The sequence below is a fragment of the Zosterops lateralis genome (assembly GCF_965231275.1).
Source record: "Zosterops lateralis genome assembly, chromosome: 1".
In the NCBI taxonomy this organism is placed as follows: Eukaryota; Metazoa; Chordata; class Aves; order Passeriformes; family Zosteropidae; genus Zosterops; species Zosterops lateralis.
Window position 1 is genome coordinate 93,566,575 of NC_139762.1, and position 24,951 is coordinate 93,591,525.

Genomic DNA, 24,951 nt, shown 5'->3' on the forward strand with positions numbered 1-24,951 from the left:
CCATTTTACCCACATTTGAACTTTCACTTCATTACATGCCCTGCTGTGGATGCTTTCCTTCTGTAAGCCCCATGTCTGTGTTGCCTCTGGAAGGGCTGATACCTAGGAGATAGATCCCAAAGCATCTGCCCTAGAAGAGGGTTTGTGTTCGGGGTATCGTACTAAGCTTTTTGCACCTGATGTGCACTGGTGCAAAGCTGAGCGTGATGGAAAGATACTGTGCAAGAGGATATTGGAATAATTTGCACATGGAGCTGGAGTATACTTTCGGGAGGCTTGTATTAGCATCAGTGCCCTAGATAACAACAAAGCCCAAGTATTCTTAAACAAAACATTGTAGGCAAGTAGCTGGAGAGAAAAAGTTCACTGTGAACTTTCAGGCTCATTTTTTCAGTACCTAACAATGTGCACTTCACTCTGAGAGATTCTGGACCTGATACCCTTTACAGCCTAGTTTCTTAGTTACTTTGTTGGTGACTGTTCTCTTAATTATACTTGAAATTCCAATAACCTTACTGGGATTTACATCTGTAGCTGTGTGGATGGTTTCAGACCTCCTGTTTTGGAAAAAAAAAAGTGATATTGAAGTATGACAAAACTCTAAAGCATTTCTGCTGTGCAGAGGAATTTGTAATTTTACTGAGTTGGGGAATACCTTGTAGAGAGGGGTCTTTTGTGTGCTGCACTGTTACTGTTCTCAGACTCAGATTTCACTCATCTTAAAAGGTTAGGTTTTAAATGTAATCATCTAAAATTTTTGTGCTTTTTTCCACTCACTTTGGTGACATTTCAGATTCTTTCTGGAATGCAAAACTAATGCAGTATCTCTGATAATAATAACACTAATAATCTGAAATAATTCAGAAGTCTAACGTGCAGTCCAGAACTGAACAAACTTTATTAAGTCTGATGGCCACCTGTTCACGTTTTTTGCTGTCTGGATTGTAAGAGCTCTGTGGGTTTTGTTTTCATAAGCAGCAGGTGTCCTACTGGACAGTGCTGGAGAGATTATTCAAATGGAGACTGGGAAGCATTGGAAGTGGTGGGCTCGGCTGGCCTGTCCCGCTTTTGTCCCCTGCAGTGTTCCCCAGTTCTGCAGGGGAAAGGACATGAACAGTGCAGCAGGGTGCTTCAGCTGTTGGCACTCTCTGGGGGCTTGGAAGGATGATACATTTGACAGTGAGGGTAAAAAGTAACTTGCAGGTAAAGTGAGAAATTGTGAATGGTAAAGTTAGTGAAATGAAAGAAATGGGACTTTGAAATAAATCAGTATGTTGTTGTTCCAGGAATAAAGGGAAACCCAAAAAAACCCAAACAACCCAGGAAGAAAATTAGATGAAAAATAGCATGGTCATATAAAAAATTAAATTAAAGGCACCAACCATTAGTCATATAATCATTGTGGCAACAGCAGTAGTACTGTTTTGCAAAGTAAATGGTATAAAAAAATGTTAAGTTTTGTTACTCTAGGGTGCCTGTTGTGCTTTAAGAATATTATTCTCCAGTTTGGAACTCCCACTAACATCACGCTGTTGCTGGTCACTTCTTCCTCCCCTTCCTATTGGAAGCGCAAGAAGCAAAAATCACAGATTGAGGCAAGCAATTTACTGGAAACAGAAATGAGATAAAAAAACAAACAGAAACAATATTAATAATAAGAGGTATAAGACAAAGAAACTATTTATACTGAAAAAAAAAATCCCAGCAACAAACAAATACAGCACTTGTCTGGTCTCCAGGTTTCTCCCTTCTCCTAAGCAGTGGGAGAGTGTCCCTTCCCCCTCCACCCAGCAATGACCTGGGGAGGTATCCAGTAACGTTAGGGTCCTGGCCATGGTCCCTTCTAGTTCTTGCAAAAAAAATTAACCTTGTCCTGGCCAAGACCAGGACAGTGCCTAAAAAAAAAGTTGATTTTTTTTCATCAGGTAACTGTTTTTCTGCTCTGGGCCCACTCCCCCCTGCCCCCCAAGAAAACCAGAACAAAGCAGCAGTTCTTACCTTTCTACGTGTGGGATCATAGGTTTTTGTAATCATCATCTTTCCAGTAAATACTTGGTAGAAAGTAAAGAGTTCCCTTTAGGATGCTGTGCTTGAAGTTATCAGCTATAAGTTTAAAAAGTCAGTGGGAAATCATTTTAGGAACTATTAAAATTTAGATGTAGAGAAGGAGAACGAGGAGACAATGAATGTAAACTGTACCAAAGGACTGCTACTTCTGGTTGGTGAACCCATGGCCTGGGTTTATTTGCTAAGGATGTATAGTGTTGCTAGGAATGTTCAGCTGATGCGTGGAGGTGTAAAACTGACTCCCCAACAACTAGCCCCCCAAAAAATAAGAGAAAAAATACTCAAAAGTAATAAGAAAAAACCAGTGTAATGCAAACCAGAAGCATCTTGCTCATGAGCAGATGAAGGCAGGACTTCTTTAGGCACCTGGGACTTGCTTTCCATGTGCTCCTGGACTGTGGTGTGGGACAGCATTACTCTCCTTTCCCACTTGTTTAGCTGAAGGGAAACCTCTGTGGGACAAGGTGTGCTGACTGACAAACCATCTGTATCAGCCAGCATCAAGAGCTGTGCTGGGTTTATGCCCCGTTGAAAACCTTTTAACCTCAGCCAAAACTACTCACTGTCAATTCTAAAATTAGTTGGAGAGAAAGCAGGGATATTAGTTGATTGTGTGCTTTCTACCCTCAGCATCACCTTCTTGCCTGCTAACCTACCCCATCTGGGGTGCTGAGTGCTGCAGTCTAGTCCTTGATCTTCTCTTTCTCTGAATTATTGGGGGGCTCATGTAGGAGACCCTCAAAGCATTTAACGTGTAAAGCAAGAGGAGCTTTGCAGATGAGAAGCTGTATCTCCTATCAAAACAGCATAACTTTTTCTTCCCAGTATCTCATTGTGGCACGTGGCCCTGTGGGGTAAGAAAACCTAAGAGAGTTTGAAAGAGTTGACTCTCACCTCATGCCCACGTTGCCACCACATGGGATCCTCTGAGTGGCAGAACTGGATCAGAAAGCAGGGGAAGTGGTGGACAGCGTGTGGAGTATAAAAACTTGACCCACAGGCAACTAGCACAGGGGGCATGGCTTGGCTAAGACAAATCTTCCTCTGAAAAACAGATACCAGGTCTCTTTGCATAGCCTGAGCTACACTCGGAGGATAAACTTGCTGCTGAGGAGTGTTGTGGGCTCACTGTTGAACGCTGCAAGAGTCCTTTCTTAAGCTGAGTGCGTCTGGAATTAATATCAAAGGAAGGCTAGTTTTCTGGCATGTCTGTGAAGCAGTTACAGTGTGTGGATGCTGGCTAATGTGGGGTTTTGCTTTGCTGTGCTGATAGAGCAAAGGAGAGGAGTAACTCATGCTTTCTGCCTTCCCATGAAAAAGATGGATTTTTATGTGTTGATAGTCTCCATGTTTTTGTCCATACAGATTTTACACTCCAAATGGTGTTTTGCCTCTTCCCTTGACATTTATTCCTCAAGCTGCAAATATGTATTATCTTTTTTTTTTTTTTTTTTTTTTTTTTTTTTTTTTTTTTTTTTTTGTTAATCATGAGGTTTTCTGCATGCAAGTGTATCTGATTGTTGTTGATAGACTCCAGTGCTCAGGATGACATAATTCTTCTGGAGCTTGAACTCCTGGGGAGGCTGCAGACGTTGGCCTGTCGCCCTTCTTTCTGTCTTCACTCAGCCACATGGGGAAACTCATTGTCTTTATTTTCTGGTGGGTTACTTTTCTGTGGCAGTTCTCTGAACAACTCCTGGCTTACCTGTATTTGCAGATCTGCACAGATATTCTAGGGGCATGGACTGTTTCTGCTGAACCTTCCTTTCACAGAATAAAAGACCTGATTTTCTGCTGCAAAACTGCTTTTTGTCTTTTTCCCCTGCTGGGTCCCATTGTATTATGCTTACTGTGGGCTTTTGCGTAGTGCCCATTATTATGGTGCGGATATATTTATATAGATGTATTTTTAATGTATATTTTTCGTATATTTTGAATATTTAAAACCAGGTGTGACCAGCATGGCCTTAGTGTCTTCTTCAGAGGGATAGGGTTTTTTTTGTTTTGTTTTTATAATGTGTACTTTTATTTCTGAAAGCTAAGCTGAAGAACTTAATCTAGTACACTTACATTTAACATGCCTTTATTGAACCATCAGTTATTTTCAACATTACTTCTTACCAGATTTTGTCTTCCCACTGCATGGATTTTTTTGGATCATTTCCCTTCACTTGTCTTAGCCTGCTTTTCTTCCCCAGAATGAATCTCATTTGATTATTTTCAGACTGCATTTCTATTCTCTCAGAGTCCCTGTGCATTATTTCCTTGTCCCCATTATTTTTGCAGCTCCTCCAAATGTGATATTTCCTAGAGATTTAAGTTAGCATGCTGTCTAGAATCTCTTCTGGAACATTAAAGAAAATACCAAGTGAAATAGGACCTAATACAGGTCTTTGCAATATTACACCTTCTTCCCTTGTTATCCTTTGCTTTTATCATGATTTATTTTCAGTCTGTTTTCAAATCAAGCCACAGTATTCATCTCAAAGTGCAAATCACTATCAAATGTTTACTGAAAATCAAACACACCACATCTGCTCCTTTTCCTTAGACTCCTAGTGCTGTAACACTAGCCAGAAAAGGGGCCAATTTCTAGCCAGTTCTGCTCTTCTGAATAGAAATCACGATTTCATTGTCCTCAGCCTTGTAGCCTGGTTTACTTTATAGGAAGCCTCGTGAATTAAAACAGCTGTGCAGCCCATTCTAAAATTCTGTTTTGTGGAGAAACAGTGCTGGGAAAAAAAACAAGTGCAGTTTATGCATGTGAGGGGAAGAAAGAGAGAAGAGGGATATATATGTGTGTGGGGAGAAGGAAAGTTGCTTTTACCTGTGTTTTGTATGTGTGAGTAACTGAGTGATGGCATTAGGTGTATTTCTGAGGAACTGCTCAAATCCCTGAATATTCTTGTGTTTACAGACCTTGGTTTTCATACAGTTAAGTGTTTTGCATTCTCCTCCTTTGCTTTCGCTGTGGCCTGTGATGCTGTTGATACTTGAAGCTGCAGCCAAGCTGAAGTCCTGAGATGGTATCAGCAGCAGCCACCTCCTAGCTAGGCACCTTGAAAAAATCCTCTGTTTTAGCTGTTGCTGAGGTATCTGTGGTACAGAAAATCTGTAACACTTCAGGGCTGTAGTAAAAGGACCTTTCTCACTTCAAAGTACAACATATAAAAACAGTTGTTTGGGGTAAGAAACAAAGGAATTGAGACAAAATATAAGGAGATGATAGAGAATGTAGGATAATAGTGAGACCATGCTTAGCCAAAAACTTTTTCAATGGGGAGTATAAATTACAGTCCCTGGAGATCAAGCAGAAGGCATCTCATTCATGGCTTTTTGCTTTGACCTGGCCATAATAAAGTTTCAAAAGTTTCTGGTGACAGTAATGCCTGCACTGGGCTAGTTAGAACAGTATTTTATACCAGTGATTTAAAAGGATCATTAGTACCCCTTTTCAGCTGGGGCAACTAGCTGGAGCAGGCAAAATAAATTTAATCTATTTTTCTAAAAAAGACTTTACCTATATTTTTGAGAATACTTACCATCTTCTTGTGCTCTTGCCTACATCCCCTCTTCCACCTGGCTTTTGTACCTGCTCACTCCCCAGCCTGGACCACCTGCCATGAAGGAAAGGACAGCATGAGGCAGTCTGGGTGTTAAGATCTGTAGTGTTGTATCTCTTGTGGAGGGCAGGGTGGGACTAGGGAAGAGCATAGGCTGTGCTTTTTACTGATAAAGAAATCTTGAGTCGGCCTGTAGGTGAAAATTTTTTCTGTCCAGATCTTGGGAAGTAGGGGTAGGGATGTGTTGTTTTATTGTTTGTTTGAGTTTTTGTTGTTTGTTCATTTGTTGTTGTTGTTTTGTCCTTTTTAAGTACAGCTTGGGCAATTAACACAAGTACTGCTATTGAGTCTTTGGATCTAAGCTTTAAAATTATTCCTAGTATGTTCATTACTGTTCTTGTGAGGCATCAGAGGAATTGAATCTAGCAAGACTCTATAAAGAGATGTTAGAAGCTTATAGTTGTGTTTTGCAATAGCCTTACAAATTTTCATTTTCATCATTTTAATGCACTGAGAGCAGTGGGGCAACTACAGGCCTATACAACTCAGAAATGCCTTCATCGTTTTTCTGCTCTGTGTTACATTTTCCACCTGAAAAAATCCCTTTTTCATAGATGGATGCACTAGGAAATGGAGCAAAAAGGGCTGCAGCCACCTCAAAATTTGCAGTCCTGGGCTTTATGGGGGGATGTATGTGGGCTGTCTCTGTGGTTCCTCCTTCCCCTCCCCTCCCCAAGTACAGACCTAAACTGAACAGTCCAGACCTAAAGACCAAGCCCAGAGCTGACATCTGCCACCTCTCACAGTCTGACCTTGTCCCCCTTGCTGAAACAACTTGGGACATAGATTTTAACTAAGCAAAAAAAGTATGCAGGAATGTCTGTGGCACACTGAGCTGCCTCAGAGTTGCAGGTATCTGCTGATGCCCCCCTTCATCACAGCTGCACAGGTGAAGCAGGAGCCTCCCAGCTCTGTCGTCCCTGGAATGGGGCTGGCAGTGGTCTCCCACCTCCCTCCTCTGCCCAGTACAGCCAGCAGGTCGGTTCTCTCACCACTGAGTACTGCTGCAACCAAAGGATTTGTTTTATCTTTGCTTTATTATTTACTACAATGATCAAAGCAGCCACTCCTTGTGATCAGAAAGAGAAGTCTTAAAATTTTATTTAAGAGCACAAATATTTTGGGCTTTGACAGATATGCTTTGAAAACAACACAGATGTGCAGTGTCTGATTTCACTGCTGCATGCAGTGTCTTTGTTTCAAACTCTGAATTTGGCTAGTAGTGCTGGGCATGTGCTTTCCCAAAACCTTGTCGCCTACAACACTGGGAAAACAAGTTTCTGGGGGGGATTTTTTTCCCCTCTGAATATACCCCCTTGGAGAGTATGAAAGGAAAATGATCTTAGCAGAGTGAGCATTCAGCTCTGGGAGGCTGCAGACCTATGGGTTATTTTAACCAAATTACCTCGAATTAAATAACAGCTTAAGAATGTTTTTGCTTGAATTGAAGGTGAGGCTAAGTAGGCTTCATGTGCAGAGCAGCTCCAGCCAGCAGCGTGGTTCTTGCACTGCGCCATGCAGAATAATGCCCGTGGCAGTGCCCTGCGCTAACGAACGGCGCTCATTTTCTGAAGGGCTGCCTTGTCTGAGCTGATGCGAGAGGATTTGCGTCTCTAGAGCAGTTCGCTCCTTTCCCCTTCTCACCCTTCCTGTGGATCACTTCGGACTGGTGACGTTTTAGATGGAGCACAGCACGGTCTCCTTACACTTGCCTGGCAGTGGCTCATTAACTGCGTGTTAATTGAAACTGAAAGTTTGTCAGATGATTCAATTCAGTTACATGCTAAATGGATTCAGTGCAGTAAGCATTACTGCTGTGATGAAAATCTCTGTGGAATTGATCTGTGAACTGCTTTAAAGGGATTCATTGGCTTCATCAGTGGCTCTCAGAGGTCAGTACTGGGAGAACAGGCAGACGTAGCCACACTCCCAGCTAAACAAATCCTGCTCTTTTCTTTCACCCTAAACAGTTTTAATTACTGGCCAGTATGTTCCCTTTCCAGGACATATGTTAGGTGGATACATTTACTTTGGAGAGCTGAGAAGTGAGAAAGAAGATGAGGAAAATTAAAAGTGTGTTTTGCATTCTGTAATCTAAATGGCTGAAATGTTGAATTCTTATCTTCCTATGGATTGAGCAGTCACAAAATTTTCCTAAAGTTTGACTCAAATGTAAACGTATTTTACAAAGAAAAAAAAATAATTAAACAAATAGAAAAATATCTGCTTTAAACTAAAGGATGGAAAATTCAGACTTTACACTCTCTATAACTCATCTTTTATACTTGGCCACTGCAAAAGTTCCCCTTAAGTGGCCAATTTATTCTGTGTGCTATACCTGCTTGTATGGTTGGTTTCCGTGTGGAGCCAATTTTTATTGCTGAGTTATAAACCCTTTGAAAATAGGGGCTTGTAATGGAAGCACTGACAGACCTTTAACTAGGTCAGTTTTATCTGGCTCCATTATCTTTGCTTTTGTTAAAGCATTAAATGGTTGCAGATTTGTTTATTTTTCTTGCAGTCCCAGAATTTTAACATGGGTATGTTGTTGAATTGTTTTTTCTTCAAAATGTCATGAACATACGGTATAAGAGAGTTTATCCAGACTCCACAGTCATCTTTAAAAGTAATTGAACTGTTGTGTCTTATTTCAAGATTTTCTTGCTCATACAGTACATTTGGTCTGTAACATATCATTACCATAGTAATGCCAAAGTTTCCTTTATCTCCTGCTATCCTTTCTAATCTTGAATTCTGCTTTGCCTTTTGAGCTCCTTTCTGTGTAAAATGACAATGATGTTTTTTGTTTGTCCCATTTAGATGGAAAGCCATACCACTGCAACTTCCCAGAAGAGGAAACCCCAATGATAACATCTCAGTTGGGTGAACTTCCAAAGCCGGGTGGCCGCAACGCCAGAGAAATTGAGGCCAGGGAATCTAAACCAGAGATTCCTTCTCTGGTGTCAGCACTGGAGAGTGTCATCAAGGAACCCTTTTCAAAATACCATGGTTCTGCAGACATAAAGATGCCAGTATTCCATCACAGCCAAGGGCTTCCGTGCTCCAGTCACATTGCTAGCTTTGCTTCGGGTATGGGCCAGACATCTTCAAACATGGTTATGGACTTGAAAATGTCACTTGAAATGCAGGCTAGTCGTGCTAGAGAACATTTGCTAGACTTGCACAGAGAGCATCCTCTGATAGAAAAAGGTGCTGAAGCTCTAGAGGTAGCTCCACTTGATTTGAGCGAAAAATCAACAAGGGATAATTCATGCAATAAATATCTGAATACATCCTTGCAGGCTGCTTTAATTGTCTACCCGTGTCCTTTCTGCAGTCACAAGACCTACTACCCTGAAGTCCTGTGGATGCACAAAAGAATTTTGCACAAAATCAGCTGTAACTCGATGGTACCCCCGTGGGTTCAACAAAACGGATTCAAGAGTATTAAAAACAACCTGGTCTTTCTGGCGAGGAGTGGGCGCACTGGCCCCCCTCCTGTTCTCGGTGGTAAGGAATGCCAGCCTTTGCCTATTGCCAGATTTACACGTACTCAAGTGCCAAGTGCGTTGCCAGGTTCCAAACCCAGCTCTCTTTCTGTTGGGATGGCTGCAAAGTCCGGGAGTACACATCCGGCAAAGGACAGTCATGCGCTTGGCCACTGTGGTTCCCGCGTGTCAGGGCTGGATGGGTACAGACAGCCCAAGTTAAACCATTCCCAGGAGCAGTACAGCATAGCAGCACAACAGAAAAGCAAATACGAAGCAAATTCCAAACTTACACAAATGGGAACCTATGGCAGAAGTGTAACACCTACTCAAACAGTCATATCCAGGCCTAGCATGCAGCCCACCAACAGTAAGCAAGTGGAAAAGTATGTGGTTCCCCAGGGAAGTACTGGTTTTGCCTCTCCAGGTAAGCACTGTGCATCCGACCCCATGAAGGCCAAATACACCCCCCCGCTGCAGTACCACCCTCTGTGTAAAAGTGAGCAGCAGTACCCTAAACACGAGGAGCCGGCGGTGCCTCAGAGGGAGCCTCACGGGAAGGCTGGAAATGAGATGAGGACATTGGCAAACTGCACAGCAGTAGCACGAGCCAGTCCAGTGCTGCAGCCTCAGCCCGGCACCGTGGGAGTTCCTCCGACTTTACACTCCAAACAAGATCTGGGATCAGATGGGCATGAGAAACATTTGGACATTTTAAATATCTTTAAAACATACATTCCAAAGGACCTTGCTTCACTGTACCAAACCTGTGGTGCCAATAGCCCTGTCCTAGATCACACAGGTAAGATTTTCATGAGCTCTTCCATAGCTGAGGATGTGGTTTATTTGTTCCTTCATTGTTCAGAGCCATGACATGCTGTTTCCCAGTTTTTTCTTTCTCTGCCTTTAACAGTTAAGATTACAAATTCACTGTTCTTATCATTGCTGGATAGGCTTGAATGGGTTTGTTTACTGCTCTGTTAACATTGCAGCATCCCCCCTTGTGCACTGTGTGACATTTCTGTCGCAAGTTAAATGTATCTGGTTCCACCTGGAGTACTGCTGTTCCTTTGTCCTCTTGCTTCAAGCAGGCTAGTGTTACACAGATGTGCTGTCACAGGAAGATCCCCCTGATATGCTGGTGCTGGCACACATCATCATCTTTTTGCTTCAGGCAAAATAAACATCCTCTGGGGCTTATCTGTGATGTTATTTTGGAGGTTTTGTTCAATTTTGTCTGCAAACAAGTCTTCCAACAACACAGAGGGATAATCGCTTGTCAGCGTCCTTTGTCTTTCTTGACAGAAGTCTTAAGATCTTCCTTGTCCGTATCAAAAGCTACTAGGTATTTTTCAAATGAGTCTTTTGATCTGATTGTGTGCCTATAATTAAAAAGAGGCAGAGCTGAACATGTGCCTGCTAATTCACATAAGCAGAAGAATTAGTTGTGCAAATAGCCAGTTTAAAAGTTTAGGGACTAAAAAAGTTCAATGGCCATATAAAAATACACCTATGTATTTGCATTTGAAACTGTACTCTGATGATCTGCCAAAATTAGTTTGTCTCAGTGAAAACTGAAAATCACACTGATTGATTACACATGAGATGTGCCTGTGTCTTCAGGGGAGGAGAACTGGAGCCGTAGTTGCACCTCTCACCACTTGTAAACCTTGGTATTTTTTATACCCTTCTTCTCTTTGTAGAAGTCGTGCAAATCAACACCATGTGAAAAGAGCATGCATTCCAGGCTGGTGTTTCAGTGTCCTCACTTGACATAATAGGCTCTGTTTTGTCAAAAGCATGTGTGAAATGATAGAAAATCTACCACTTTTGCAAGTGGTAGAAAATCCAGGACACTTGGAAGCTGGTAGTTTTAAGGACAGCTGCTATCTAGTGCCCATGATGAGGTGTGTGCAAGTTAAGGCAAGGAAGGAGCCTACTGTTAGGTCAGGTCTTGGTGGAAGGGCCTTTTGGAGGAGACAGGAGGGCAGAATCTGTCTGACCTAGTCCATGAGTGAGTTGCACCTTTCATCCACCTCATTGTCAGCTCTGCTCAGTCACTTCAGAGGTGGTGCTGTGTAGGGGCCTGTTACGTATTGAGCAGGTCATTTCACAGGAGCTTAGGGGCCTGCGTGATGATTGCAACCAACACCAGGCTCCTGGGTTTTAAGGAGGCAAAGGAAGACATGCTTAGTTTCTAAAACTACAGTTTTAGTGTTCCTCAGGTTTTTTTTTTTGTCCAGCTAGCTTTGCTTTCACTATCCCAGTGGATTGTTCCCTAGAGTTTCTCCCTGCCCACTTCCTGCTCTTAAGTACCAGTTAATTGTTCCACCCCCAACTTGGGGTACCTTCAGATGGGTGCCCTCCTTGATGTTATTTAATAGTACATTGTGTCAGCCTGCTCACAGAAATCTTACTGATCCAGTGAGCTCCCAGCCGTGTTGGGTGGGATACGAGAAAAACAGTAAAAGCCAGGAAATAGAAGATGACTTAGAAGTGAAGGCAAGGACCGGAAAATTCATGATGGCTTTCGGAACAAAGTAAAATAGTGGCAGGGTTTTTAAAGAGGTCTCTATTTACCTGCTTTTTAAAAGGGGGATTTTATTGCCAAAATGTTTCAGCTGGGATGTGATTTCTGGGGACACTTGAACTGGTGTCCTGTTTTAGGGCGAATTTGAGAGGAAGCTTCCAAAGGGATCTCTCTAGAAAGCAGGTTAAAGTGGCCCCTCCCCCTACTGCTGCTTCAGGAAAAGATTTCCTTGGAGAAAAGTGGAAAAAACCTGTTTATTTAACAAGCAAAGTTTCCACAAACATAAAAAATGAATATTATTAAACAATAAAACCTCTTGCTGTTCTGAAGAGATGGCAAATTCAGAAAGTCCTTATTGTAGACCATAGCTCAGCTCTCTCTGTCTCTCATCAGTCCCTCCTGACCTTGCTGGGCCATAGGTGTGAGCTCCTGGTGTTCTGGGTTTTCAGTCCAGAGCAGGTTTGAACAGTTCCAAGAAAAAGAAAAACCACAGTCAGGGGAACTTCTCTGCCTCAGCTATCTAAAAAAAAAACCTAACTAAAAAGCAAAGGAGAACTGTCTCCCACTGTCCCTGCTGCAGACAACACAGTCCAGGGCAGAATGCAGGGGAGCAAGTGCAGTTTCTGAAAATAAACTGCACGCTTCTTCTCCCCCTATTTCTCTCAGAGCCAGTCTTAAAGGTGCAGAACTTAATATCCAGCATAAACAGAGCAGTGTTGGGGATACAAGCATCATAAAGTCATCTTAGGACAACTGGAAGTTACTTCGTGCCCATGTCTGCTTTGAAACCTCTTCTTTCATTCCAAGTGTTTTACAGCAATCAAGTTTTCAGAATTTGAAACCCCTTTTTTTAATGTACCTTGTCTTCATTTTATATACAACTTCCAGGTTGCTGATGTTTCCCCAAACCAATTGGCATGATGGCAGTTTTTTATAGCACTCAAATAAAAAGCTACTTCAGGCAAAAGGAACGCGATCCTACCAACCGCAAACAGGAGGGTAATTGAACTTCATCTGAAATAATATATGGCTCTAGATAGGCTGAGTCCTCTGAGTCAGTATGCATCATCCCATTTAGCCTTAATACTGTAATATGAATATGGCAATCATGACATAAAGGATATTCAAAAATCTTGCTTAGGTATACTGTTTGTCATGTTTTTCCTCTCACTTGAATATTCCCAGTAGACTTTCCTTGGGGTTTTTTGGTATATGATATCATCTTGGATCATGTTAGATTATTTTGGTGTGTGATAGTACAGTGTTCAACTTCTTTTGAGTGGCTGCATTTGGTTTGGGATCCTTTCTTTTACGTTTGTGTTTGTTCCATTGTGTCCTTGGAAGAGAGTTGGTGTGTGTACTGTTGTGATACAGCTGCAAGCCTGAGGCTTCCTGTGCTTAGGCTAGGTTTCTTTCACACTGCCCAGTCTTCCCAAATACCTGTAGAGATAATCTTACTGTTATATTTAATAGAAGTTATTTATTTTATTAGTGCCATTTATATATTAGGAAAGGGTGGGTTATGGCAGCAGATGCACTCTTTCTTGGGGGCTCTTTTGGGACCAACTCTGAGTATGGACTTCACAGGAACTCCCTTTCACACAGTGGTGTTCATTTACCTTAATTTGTGAACACCTGTCGGCATCCACCCCCTTCTGTTCACCTAGAGGATAACCTGAGTGATGACTCATGGGGGTATGGCCTTGGGCCAGCCACACCTATGGCTCAAAGCTCTGAACTATCAAAAGCCTTATGGTGGTACCTGGGAAATACAACAATGCCAAATACACCTGGAAACAATCCATTTTTTTGCACCTGCTTTTTTAATAACTCCCATAAAGTGAGTGCTAGGGAGTGGTTAGGTGGAAGTCTTAACCTACTCACCCTTGGTGTTTATACTTTGGTTTACAAACAGCATCCTCAACCTTCCCTCATGGGTGGGAGTGGTGCTTCCAGGAAGGCTGTTGGGTCAGGTTGGTGATGGCTGCTGAAATAAGTGTATTCCCCTTCAACAGAAGGAGATGTGGGTTATAGAGGGGTTAAATGTCTTTGCAGAGGTTTCAGAGCCATGACCTGAGGCACCCAGCTCTCCTGGGCCTCACAAAGCTGCTCTGCCAGTCCCTGCCTGTCCAGCAGTCAGTATGGCACTGCAAAGGCCACAACTGGTTCCTCCACACACTTCCCTTTGCTTTCTAGCTTGCAGCTACAGTTCTGGGCAGTGAGGGGAAAAATGCTCCTAACAGCTCAGAAATCCTGCTTTAATCTTGACTGCCTTACAGGGCAAACCTGTCCCATTACAGTTCAGTGAGGTTCTCATTGATATTTAGAACATTTACGTGATTTTTTAAAAATTTTGTTTTGTTGGAGGGTTTTTTCTTGGGTTGGTTTGTTTGTTTGTGGTTTTGTGTGTGTGCGTATACCTGATCTGGATTTTTCTCCAAATCATGATCTTGTATTTGACTGTCAGAAACTTAATTTTGTGAATGAGAGTTCAGGTGCATTATGCAGACTGTGCTGCCATCTGCAGGAGGTGCTATTATAAAAGGAGAAAACAATCTGTGAATGGCGCATTTGGAGGTTTTTTTTGCAGCAGGACGTTTCTTTGCAGTATATGGTCTGGTGAAAACCATCCCAGGATGCTTGGTGTCATACCAGCAGAGTAGATGGTAGCTGTTTTCCTCTCCATTAATTTTCAGATGCAGCATCTGTAGTTTGGATGAATCTTGTGGCATCATGCAGTTGATTTTTCAGTTGTGTGGAGGTTTTTTTGTTGCCGCTTTTTTGGTCACAATTTTATTATTTTTAAATACTGCAGCTGGGGAGGGGGATAGGAAAGAAAAGCTGAAACTTCACTTCTGTTGACATCCCTTTCTGAATTTCTTTAAAAGCCAAAGCATTCCAGTGGCAAATGGAAACATCAACTCTTTCCTTCCAAAGAGGGTGTTGTACCAAAATAGAAAAGATGATGTTCAAACATTTTTTTTTAATAATAAAAAAGCCCAATAAAAGTCAAATGTGTCTTTTTTGATCAGCAGCAAAAAGACAAAGACCAGCCCTTTAAGTCAGATGCTGTAAACTGACCTTTGGAGAAAAAGGAGAGGTTTGAGCGGTTTTCCACAAATGCTAATGGCCTAGAAAACATGTTTACCCAGGGCTGGGGGAAGGCTGCTGTGCTGCTACCAGCTCAAAATGTCCGGAATGACACTTTCATTCACAGATGTCTTTCGTCTGTGCCTCAGAGGTCCGGGGTCAAAGCAGCACCGGCAGGCAGGTAGGCAGGGGCGAAAGGTTTGATCAGTCTGCGATGGCTCCGCTCGCTCTGCATTTGTCTCTGAGGTATTGCTGCCTGGGGGGGACAGTCGGGCTCTGGTCCTACTCACTTCCTATTATCCATGTGACTTGTCTCCGCCACGCTGGAGTCACTTTGATTTGCCTGATGTACTGCTTGACAAAGCTGGGTGATGGCTGAGAAGTGGATCCAGCTGCTCTGAAAAGCGCACACCTGACATGCCAGTCCTGGTGCGGGCACATCATGGGGAGCATTTTTTAATTCAATGTAATTTATGCATTCTTGCAGTCCTGTGTGTGCCTAGCCTGTCAGCCAGTGCCTAGATGAAGGCTGACAGTTGTCATCCAGGGCCTGAAGGTAGCCTCACATAATGACACATTAGACATACTAATGATGTTTTCTTCTGGCATAATGTTTTCTTCTCAACTTTCCTCTCTCCTCTCCCCCCCACCCCCCCTCCCTCTCTCCTGACTACAGGGATGCTCAGGACACAAACACGCCAAGGAGACTGTGTCTGCAGAGAATGTGGAAAATGCTTTACCCAGCCCAACCACCTCAGGACTCATCAGAAGTCCCATGCAGGTATCCTTTTCACACTTGCTCTTGCTTTCTCCCTTTCCCTCTTGCCTGCTTTCAGATTCAGCTAAAAAAATGGCAAGAATTACATTTCACATACCATGTTAAGCTAAGTAATTTCAGTACCTAAATCTAATAGACAGGTTTTTTATTTTTATGACTATTGCTCTTGTTCTCCAAATATTGCTTACCTGATCCCTGCCCGGACGCCATAAAATTGCAATGCATATAAGATAAGTCTGTTTGCAAATGGTTTATTTTAATTAGAGAGTAGGGTACTCAGAGATGAATATGCTAATGAATTCTGTTGCCACCAGCACAAATTGAAATCAAAGTACCCCTTTCAGCACAACATAAGGCTTTGTTTTGCCTCATCATTGCTGTTGACAGGAACATTTTTGTGGGAAACGAGATTTTTCCTCAGACTGGTCAGCCCTAAAATGGGAAATCCCTACCAGCCTTTTTTAACCTGACATGGTCTGGTTGAGGCTGGAGGAGGCTGAAGCCACCAGTGTCATGAGCCCTCTCTCCTGAGCATTGCATGAGACAGTGAGAGTAGCAGGTTCCTCCTCAAAAGTGTGAATGATGCATACATAAGCCAGTCTGATGCAAAATGACAGAAGCCAAATGGTAAGTAATGCAAGAAGAGGGTCCCTTTACACGTACACTGATAATTAATGTTGTCAGTGATTGCTTTCTTCAGCGCTGAAGTCTGAATTAAAAAGGGCAGTGGCCCTAGGCTGCCATTAGCACACTCTCTTACAGTAAGTGTTACGGTAAATTGGTATTTTCCGGCCACAGGCTAGTAGCTGGTGTCTTTTTTTGAACGCGGTTAATCTGTAATGGTCTCAAATAATGTACACACACTAACGAAGCTTGAATGTTCATCTGTTAACAAGCCCCCTTGTTCCCACAGTGGTATTTGAGTCTAATGGACTCCGAGGTACTGAAGTTCACACCACCTCCGCAGATGCCCCAAAACAAGTATGTTTTACAATTAATTGGGTGTTTGGTTTTTAATGTGGTAGCTGGGAAAAAAATTGCACAGTGATACTCATCACTAAAGCGCTGACTGTTTTATAAGATGTATAAATAATAATGGTATTGCTTAATTTTTAGCTGTTAAATTTTTAGAGCATTTTATCAGAATCTGATATATAGAGAGTCAGTTAATTGTAAAGCAGGTAATGTTTAAAATAAACATGTCACTGGCTTACTGGGGACTGGGTGGGATTGGTAACTCTGTAATGTGCACTGAGGTGTAATAGTGGGATAGTACATAAAGAATCCTGGAAATTTGCTTCAACAGTTATCACGTTTCCTGCTGCAAGACAACTAATAGTTAGTCTATATTTTTCTGAAGAATATTTGTACCCTGATACCCAGTATCTGGCCTTTGAAAAGCTCTCATCCACCAGTTTCCATGGACTCTTTTATTGTGCTTTCCTGTTTGTAGTATACAGTTTCCTGTCTTAACAAACACTTCTCAGAGCTCTGAATTATACATGACAAAGCCGTTACATAGAAAATTATTAAACTGAATTTGTTTCATGTGTCTTATGTTGGAAAATAGTGTCATAGCCTGGACCTTCCCATTCCATTTGCAGTTTTGTTTCAGAGCACACCTTCTTCATGGGTGCTTCTCTTCCATTGTGAAACCAGCTCCAGCATCACTCACTTTTCCTTTCATCCTCATTTTTAGTGTCATTTTCACTATAGCAGCCCCTGTCATCCTGTACTCTTACTAAACGACTGCAGATGTTTTTAGCCATGCTTAGAGAATGCATCTCCATGCTATTCCCAACATAATGAAGTTTAGGAATTGGTTTCTACTTGCTCAGTAAACGTTCTCACTGGGTACCACTGCACTGCCTAGTTTATAGGCTGCACCCTTCATGAAGACTCTTGGCACCTTTGCTATGTCCTTGCATCTTTCAAGCCCGAAGGCTGCATGGAGAACCCAGCCTCTGTCACAGGAGTGTCTGAACTGACAACAAGTCATAGGAGTGGCCAGCAATTCTCATAAAGTTTCCAGGATGACATAGCACTTCACTAGTTGTTTTTGTGGGCAGTGTTTGCTTTGCTTTTGTAGGACAGTAGCTGCAAAGTTATTCTGCAGTGTCTCTCTTATGATGCTTATCTGATACAACTGTGCAAGAACACATCTCTGAGTGAGGCATCTCTGAGTAACAGAGTAAATGACAGAGACACACAGTCAATGTGACAGTGAAACACTGTAGCTCTGCCAACTCGCTCAACTAGTCTTTGGTTCTCATCAGTTTAGTAACACAGATTTAGTAAACCTAACCATCTTCCAATATTTCCACTTTTTTATCTTTTCATGCTCATGGTTTTCTCTCATGTGTAGTTGAGATCACATTCTGAAGGCATGTGAGCTTTCTTCTAGAAGACACTGTAAGGTCAAAGTTGGAAATACATTTCCAAAAAATTCTGGAATGCCCATATATATCCAAAAAGAAATGTGGCAGCTCAGACCACATCTGGACTCTCTTTGTCATTTGGGTTATATTACTGCACAATAAATCAACTCATAATCTTGTCTTTGTAAACTATTGTCATCTCAGACTTTATTGACTAACTTCTTCCATGGCAAAGGTAGCTCGCTCTCTGTATCTGCCAGTCTGCCTTTGAAGCATTTGATTAAATTGCAGCATCTCTCAATACAGCAGAACACTGAGTAGGGGTTAGCTTCTTGAATGACTTCATCTTGTGCCAGCCAGTATTTCTTACACAGAAGATGCCGTGTGATCACTTCTGCAGGAGATCGTTCCCTTTCTTTTGTCTTGTTTGCTCCTCAGTACCAGCCTTTGTCTCAATTTGTCAGCGTCTGTGTCGGGTGGGATTATTCAATTGTCTGCTATTTTGCCAGCTCTCATGGCAGGCAGGCATTGTGCTGTCCCAGAAGACTCCACCTGCACAGTCCCTGGGCGTTACAGAGGGGATTCTCTCATTTCCACAGGCAGCTGTAGGGGCCTTCAGAAGCGCAGAAATGAGCTCTCAGTGAGAACGGTGCCTGCAGCATTCCGTTAACATTACCATTTCCCACTTTAAACGTTGTCACTCCATGTCTTCATTTCATTTCTTAATTGGGGACAGATCTATTCATGAGAGTTTATGGTGTAAAGTCAGTTCAAGTTACAGAAGTGCCATGCACATGCTCCGAGCAAAAAACAATAGTTACCATGTACGGTAGTTTGAGAAGGAAAGGGGGGTTTTTTTGATGTCAAGTGGAAATGATTCACTTTACATAATGTTTCCACCTCACAGGTAAAATATCTTCCCCTGAGTAGTCTGCTAAAGAATAAAAATATTAACATTAGTATTTCACAGTTCCCCCATTCCCTTCTCTAGTCAGCCAGAAGATCATCTCTAAAGGTTTCCTTTAGGAAACAATGTTAGGTAGGGCTTTTAAAATCCCCCAGCATGGTAGCTTAGAACAGTGCTGTATTGAATAGCGGTTTTATCACAGAATAATTATAATTCTGCATGTTAAAAATAGGGTCTGCAGCCAGGTTTTTAAAAAAATGAACCAGCTAAATCTATATTTAGGTGTCTAAATAGGAGCCCTATTTTGGGGTAATGAGCCACCAACAGGAGGTGCAGGTGTTCAGCATCCCTGAAAAGGAGGTCACCTATAGGAGTGTGTAAAAAAGATCAAACACACACAGTTTCGCTACTATTAGCACTGGGCTGTGTTTCGTGCTTTGTTATCAGCACCAATGAAATATAAATAAAATGTTGGAAATAAGATGTTCATTCATAACATTTTTTATTGTGGTTTCTTATTTCTACCTGAATACCTTAAAAAAAAACTCAACAAAATTACATTATTACATAAATTTAATATCCCATGAACTTTGGAATATTTCCTACTCTTCTTTATCTAAAGGACAAAAAATGCTCATTACATACGCCAAGTCAATACAATCTGTGCTAAGTCATGTAGAATCTCTTGAAAAGCTGCCATATAAAACATATTGAATATTCTGAATATTTTTATAAATGCTAAATATCCCAGTATATACATAATTAAACTTGCTTATCCACAATGAATATGTATCTTAATTTGGAATACTCTTAAGCGACATCCAGGGACGTGATTTAGCGGCCACGAATTCGGGGAGCATGCTCCAATTGCATATACATGGCAAGACAAAAGCTGGCTCCCCTTCAGAAGGGGCCCTGTGAGTGTGTGTGTCTCAAAGCAAGGCCCTCCTAGAGCGTGGGGTCATTCCAGAGGCGCTGCCTGCTGCTGCAGCCAGAAGCCCAATTCCCAGCGGTACAGGAGTCAGTCTGGAGCCTGCTTTTCCACGGTGGTGACAGCAGTGGTGGCAGTTTATAATGCGTATGCCGCGCGTTTGACTTCTCCTTCTGCCTTTTTAAAGCTGTATAAAAACTCAGCCTACTTTTGGAGTATAGCTTGTGCTCTATCAGTATCAATCAATAAGCTATGAAAATTTTAAGGGACAAGAAATAGGATGTTCAAAAGGCATGGTTTCCTGGTTAGCAGTGAGGGAGAGCTCTCTAATTGAGTGTATATGTACGTGAACCATATTTACAGCACTGGAGCCAGAGACACCAAGTTCTCTATCTTCTGTGTGAGTGAAACAAGGAAAACCCCCAAAACTGCAGCCTTTATCCTTTCCAGAAAAACAGCGTTTTGTTTATAGAAAATCAATTAAAAGTTGCAGCCCAGGGAAAAAAAACCAAACTGTTGGTATCCTGAATTCTTTGGCTGAAGCTTTCCACATGCCAGAAGGCAGTGATTAGCTTTTCTTGTGAAACAGCTCTGGACACCACAGTTTTTGGGCCTCATTCACTGAAAAGAAAGATGTGCAGTAGGTCCTGTGCCTACTCTGTGACCCTTCATTAAGGAGTCCATAAACCTTTATTTTCTCCACTATAAGTATTTTAAAATACCTCTTGCAGCATTCAATACTTGAAATAGCACAAATGTGAGTAGCCTGGACTTGGGGGATAGATTGGAAAGAACCATCAAAAAAACACTATATACATTTCTATATGTGTGTTGTAAAGGAGCTTGGGAGAAAAGCTGGGGATATCTGTTACCTGTAATGTTTTTATAGTCTAGCAACACTATAGCTCTGCTTGTCCTAAAGCAACTTTACAGAGAAGGGGAGGAGGCAAAAAAAGCATAATCCAGATTAAAACGTTATTTAAACTATTGGTTTCTGAGTTCGGCTGGTTTGGGTTTTCCTGCACTCAGAATTCTAGTTCTGCCTGTTAAAAGTCCTATTTATGACATTTGTTCATATGAAATGTCCTGCCTCAGTTCCTTGTAGAGTTTCTTCCAAAGATCATGATTAATAGTTCAGTCCTCATTATTGCAAATGTTATTTTTAAATAGTTATTCTGAGAACAAGAATTCCATTAATCAAAATAATAGATAATGAACAAATAAATGGCAACCTAATTTGTCTCGTTCATACATATGGAGATTATAATGCAAACAATCAAGGAACCATGGAGGCTGCTGTACTGGCATCTGAGTAATATGCATGTACTGTATGTCTGTTACTTTATGAGCATTAGAGACAGGATTAGGAGCTATAGTTCTTGTCCCAGTACTTGTCCCCTGCTAGGAAACTGCAGTGGTATCTGTGCTCCTTGCGGTTTACTTCAATGTCATGCAGTGATCTGTCTCCAGCATATTAATGTGCACACAAACTGGGTTTTTCCTATTAACTGGGAAAAAGCACTGGAAGTTGCCATGAAAGCAGCTTTTGGCATGGCAACTGTAGGTTTCACGTAAAGATCTGCTGCTTTTCAATGAAAGTGAAGAAAGCCTACTTTTTAAAAGGAAAAAAACATCCTTATTTCAGGAAGAATTCAATCCAACTCTATGTCAAAATCTGACCATACCTTGGTGTGAGTACAGGGTAGTGAGCCCCTGCATGGGTTTTGGCACACATGAAGCTCAGGTCCTGTTCACCAGTGAAACTGGGAGCACAGCTGTGCCTGCAAGGGGCCCAGCCACCCACCACCTCCATCCCCTCTGCACTGTCCTTGCAGGTGTGGGGAGGATGGATCGTTCTTTTCCTGGATCCCTTGTGCTGTGTGGTCCATGCAGGGCACGCTTTCATTACCTCGCAGGCCATCCATCCCAAAAGAGAGCCCCTAATTACACCCCTTTTCTCAGTTTCTGCTGAGGGAAAGTGGGGCGAGATGCCTACCATCCCCTCCCTCCCCCTTCCCTCCCTCCTCCCCAGCCCAGCGAAGCTGTGCCGCGCTCCCCCGTGTGCATGGAGCCGGTTCGATATAAGGCGTTCCAGTGATGAATGCCTCCTCCTGGAATTGTGGCCGTGTCTCTCAGGCATGATGCAGCCGCGCAAAAATGTAAAGCATCTTTCTTAGTTTACTGCGGGAAATTCAGCATCCAACTAAGGAAGTTTTATCACATCTCTCATTCAGTTACTGTTTCCTACATTTCAAATATACTGCGGTCTGTACAGCAGCTTTTTTTTTCTTTAATTTTGTTGCAAATCTTTCCGACTTAAAACCAAACTTTGACTGGTAAATGTCATGAATCTCGGGCCAGGTTTAATTAGGAATTTTCTAAATCTATTAACAAAAGAGATGCACTTAATACATTATGTCAACCAGAGCTGGGCTTTCTTTAGCTATTTCGAGGGCTGCCATAGGCACAGCTTGAAACTTGCTTGGATTTTACATGGGTGCCGTATTTTATGTTGCATTAATTTAAAATGGTCTGTTTCACTTCATCAAGACTTTAGCTTAAGGATAATGCGTTTATGTAAGATTAATCTTGCCATGTTGTTTTAGGATCAGGATTGTAAACTGCATTGTTCCGACAGTGATGTTCTAAATGTCATTTTAAAGCTTTTCTTGGGAGCTGCAGGCTCCCACTTATTCATGATGTTATCTTTAATTTCACTTGATTTTAGAATATCCCTGCAATTTTTTTCAACGTGGTAATTATTCATGAAAATTTTCTAAGAAAATAAAAGGAAGATGACAAGGGGGGAAAAAAAGCTGCCTTAGCATTTGACAGACCTGCACAAGAATTCAGTTTTTCTTCATTTAGCTGCCTCTGTGACCTCAGACTTCAATCTTTTTAAAGCACTGATATAGTTGTGAATCCCTTTTGGCTAGCACATAATTTCCACTTTTTGGAGGCCTCTTCTTCCCTTCCTTGTTCTCAGCCTTCTCTGAACTGCTCTGCCAGATCCTGTTACTTCTTGTTCTAGTTCATCAGGGGCTTTATATGGGCCTGACATGCTTTGCTCTTGGTGAAGGTGCTTTAAAAAACCCCCCAAATCCAAATGGTTCTCACGTGGTGGGTCAAGATGAATGTCCATGATGCTAACTAATACAGAGTAATGAATGCCGGCAGAACTTGCTGGAGGGTCATGCCTGGGAGCAGGGGCGAGAATGAGCTTTTCCCCGTCTTGTCCTTCTTGCAGGGGAGAGACCACGGCAGTGCAGAGGTCACCCATACGCTGCATCTCCGGAAGGGAACCTAGATCCTGGGTGGAGGAGCCCCGGCAGCACTCCAGAGCATCCATCCATCCATCCATCCCCCTGCCAGCCATGGCCGCACCCGGAGCTGCTGCGCGAGGCCGGGAGCAGCAGCGCTCTGCCAGGAGGGGGGAGCGCCTCCGCGCTGTTAATCATCTTAAAATAAATGAAGATGCTTCACAAGATATATATAAATTGACGTACTAATCAGTCCCATGGTTCCTTATTTCCTTTATAATAAACAGTGGAGTTGGCAAGCACTGTGGCGGCACAAGGCATCTATATTAATCAAGAGAAGTTTGAGACACTGGAAAAATTAAACTTTATGTGATTTGGACAGCATGAAGAAGTTAAGCACTGTAACAAAAACCTCCCTGATGCTCACAATGACTATTTGATACATTTGAAAAACAGCGGTGGATTCGAGGGCTGGAGAAGTATTAATTAATGAAACTGCCACTGCCTGTCATGCTGAAAAGCAAATTAAGAAAAAAACAGCAACACAGAGAGGAAGAATGGGGGGTGCAGGGAGAAGGTGGCATTCGGTGCTGAGAAAGCAATGCTTGATGAAGGATTAAAGGGACTAAAGAGAAAGACCGTCATTCTGCAATGGTTTGTTTCATTACAGTTTGGGGACCACTTGCATTTCGAGTGCTCTTGCTCTTGACTGCGCACCATTAATAGTATGTGAATATGGAAATTGAAACACTTCCAGAGAAAAGCTTCTATTCTGCTTTGGAAAAGAAAAGCTAGTTGAACACTAAGAAAAAACCCAGGCTTCTGTGTTTTACTCTCAGGACCTTTTTTTTTTGTAACAGGGCTACTTTCTTCAACCTGGTCACAAAGGAAGTCTTCACTTAATGAAAAATAAAAAGGAAAAAATAAAACATGCAGCTGTCTAACACCGCTGATCTGTCTGTTTAGAAGAGAAAAGGTGTCACTGAAGGGATTCAGGCAGCCCTGGGGCCATAAGGTGCTCTTTGCTCCTGCCTTTGGTTCAGCAGACCAGCTGCTGCTCCTCCTTGGGCCCGCTGACGTTCTGGAAAGATGAGGAACTTCTTTTGTGGTGGCGGGTTAATGTTCATATAAATGTGTCATGTCTTGTACTTGGTGATCACTGGTGGTGTTAGGAAAAAAAAAAGCAAAAAAAAAAGCTTTATATACCTCTTCTACAGTAACTCTTTAACTGCAAGTTTTCAAGGTGGGGTTGTGGCACATAACAGGTTGTTAAACCATGCAGTGTAAGCAATTAAAAATGTATTCCACAGATATAAATATTTTCTTTTCTTATTGCTGTGACACTATGTGTGATGGTAATATTTCTGAAAGTTTCAGATTTTGCACATATAATTTTATGCATTATCAGAAGTTACTGCTGCCTTGAAAGAAAATGTTCTGTGAAAATTTTTGCAAAAGCTTTACTAGTTTTTTTTTTTTAATTGTAACATTTTGTAAAGGCAGGAAATGGAGTTAAAAAACAACTAGCATGCTAAATATATTTTTCAAAAAAGCAATAATTTTACATGTACAGAAATGATGCTAACCTTTAATACAGGTGAGACCACAGTTTACTTAGTACAGTAATGGAATAGTGCTGTTTTTGTAGAAATGGGCTTCTGATGAAAGATTTGTTTAAAAAAAAAAAAAAAAAAAAAGGCAGAAAAAAACCTTAACATGTGATCTTTCTAACAGTTCTGTTCTAACAGGTGGGTGGGGGGGGGTTCTTTTTTAAAAAAATCTAGTCAATAATTTGGGCTGGATACTACTTGTTACTTGTTTTAAATTACTTGACACATTTTGTTACTTTGCAACACTTGCAACAATGCAAATTAACTTTCTTACTTTTTTTTTTCAAAC

General features: G+C 41.9%; 1 protein-coding gene across 1 annotated transcript in view; it reads left to right on the top strand.

Moving 5' to 3' along the window:
* Positions 1 to 23,151, top strand: part of ZNF516 (zinc finger protein 516) — a 99,209-nt gene extending 76,058 nt beyond the window's left edge. Inside the window, exons 3-6 of the mRNA XM_083881957.1 lie at positions 8,511 to 9,980; positions 15,475 to 15,579; positions 16,490 to 16,557; positions 23,040 to 23,151. Of these exons, the coding sequence (XP_083738083.1) occupies positions 8,511 to 9,980; positions 15,475 to 15,579; positions 16,490 to 16,557; positions 23,040 to 23,099 (1,703 nt within the window). The 3' untranslated portion in view covers positions 23,100 to 23,151. The remainder of the gene's footprint in view (positions 1 to 8,510; positions 9,981 to 15,474; positions 15,580 to 16,489; positions 16,558 to 23,039) is intronic.
* Positions 23,152 to 24,951: the final 1,800 nt, after the last annotated feature.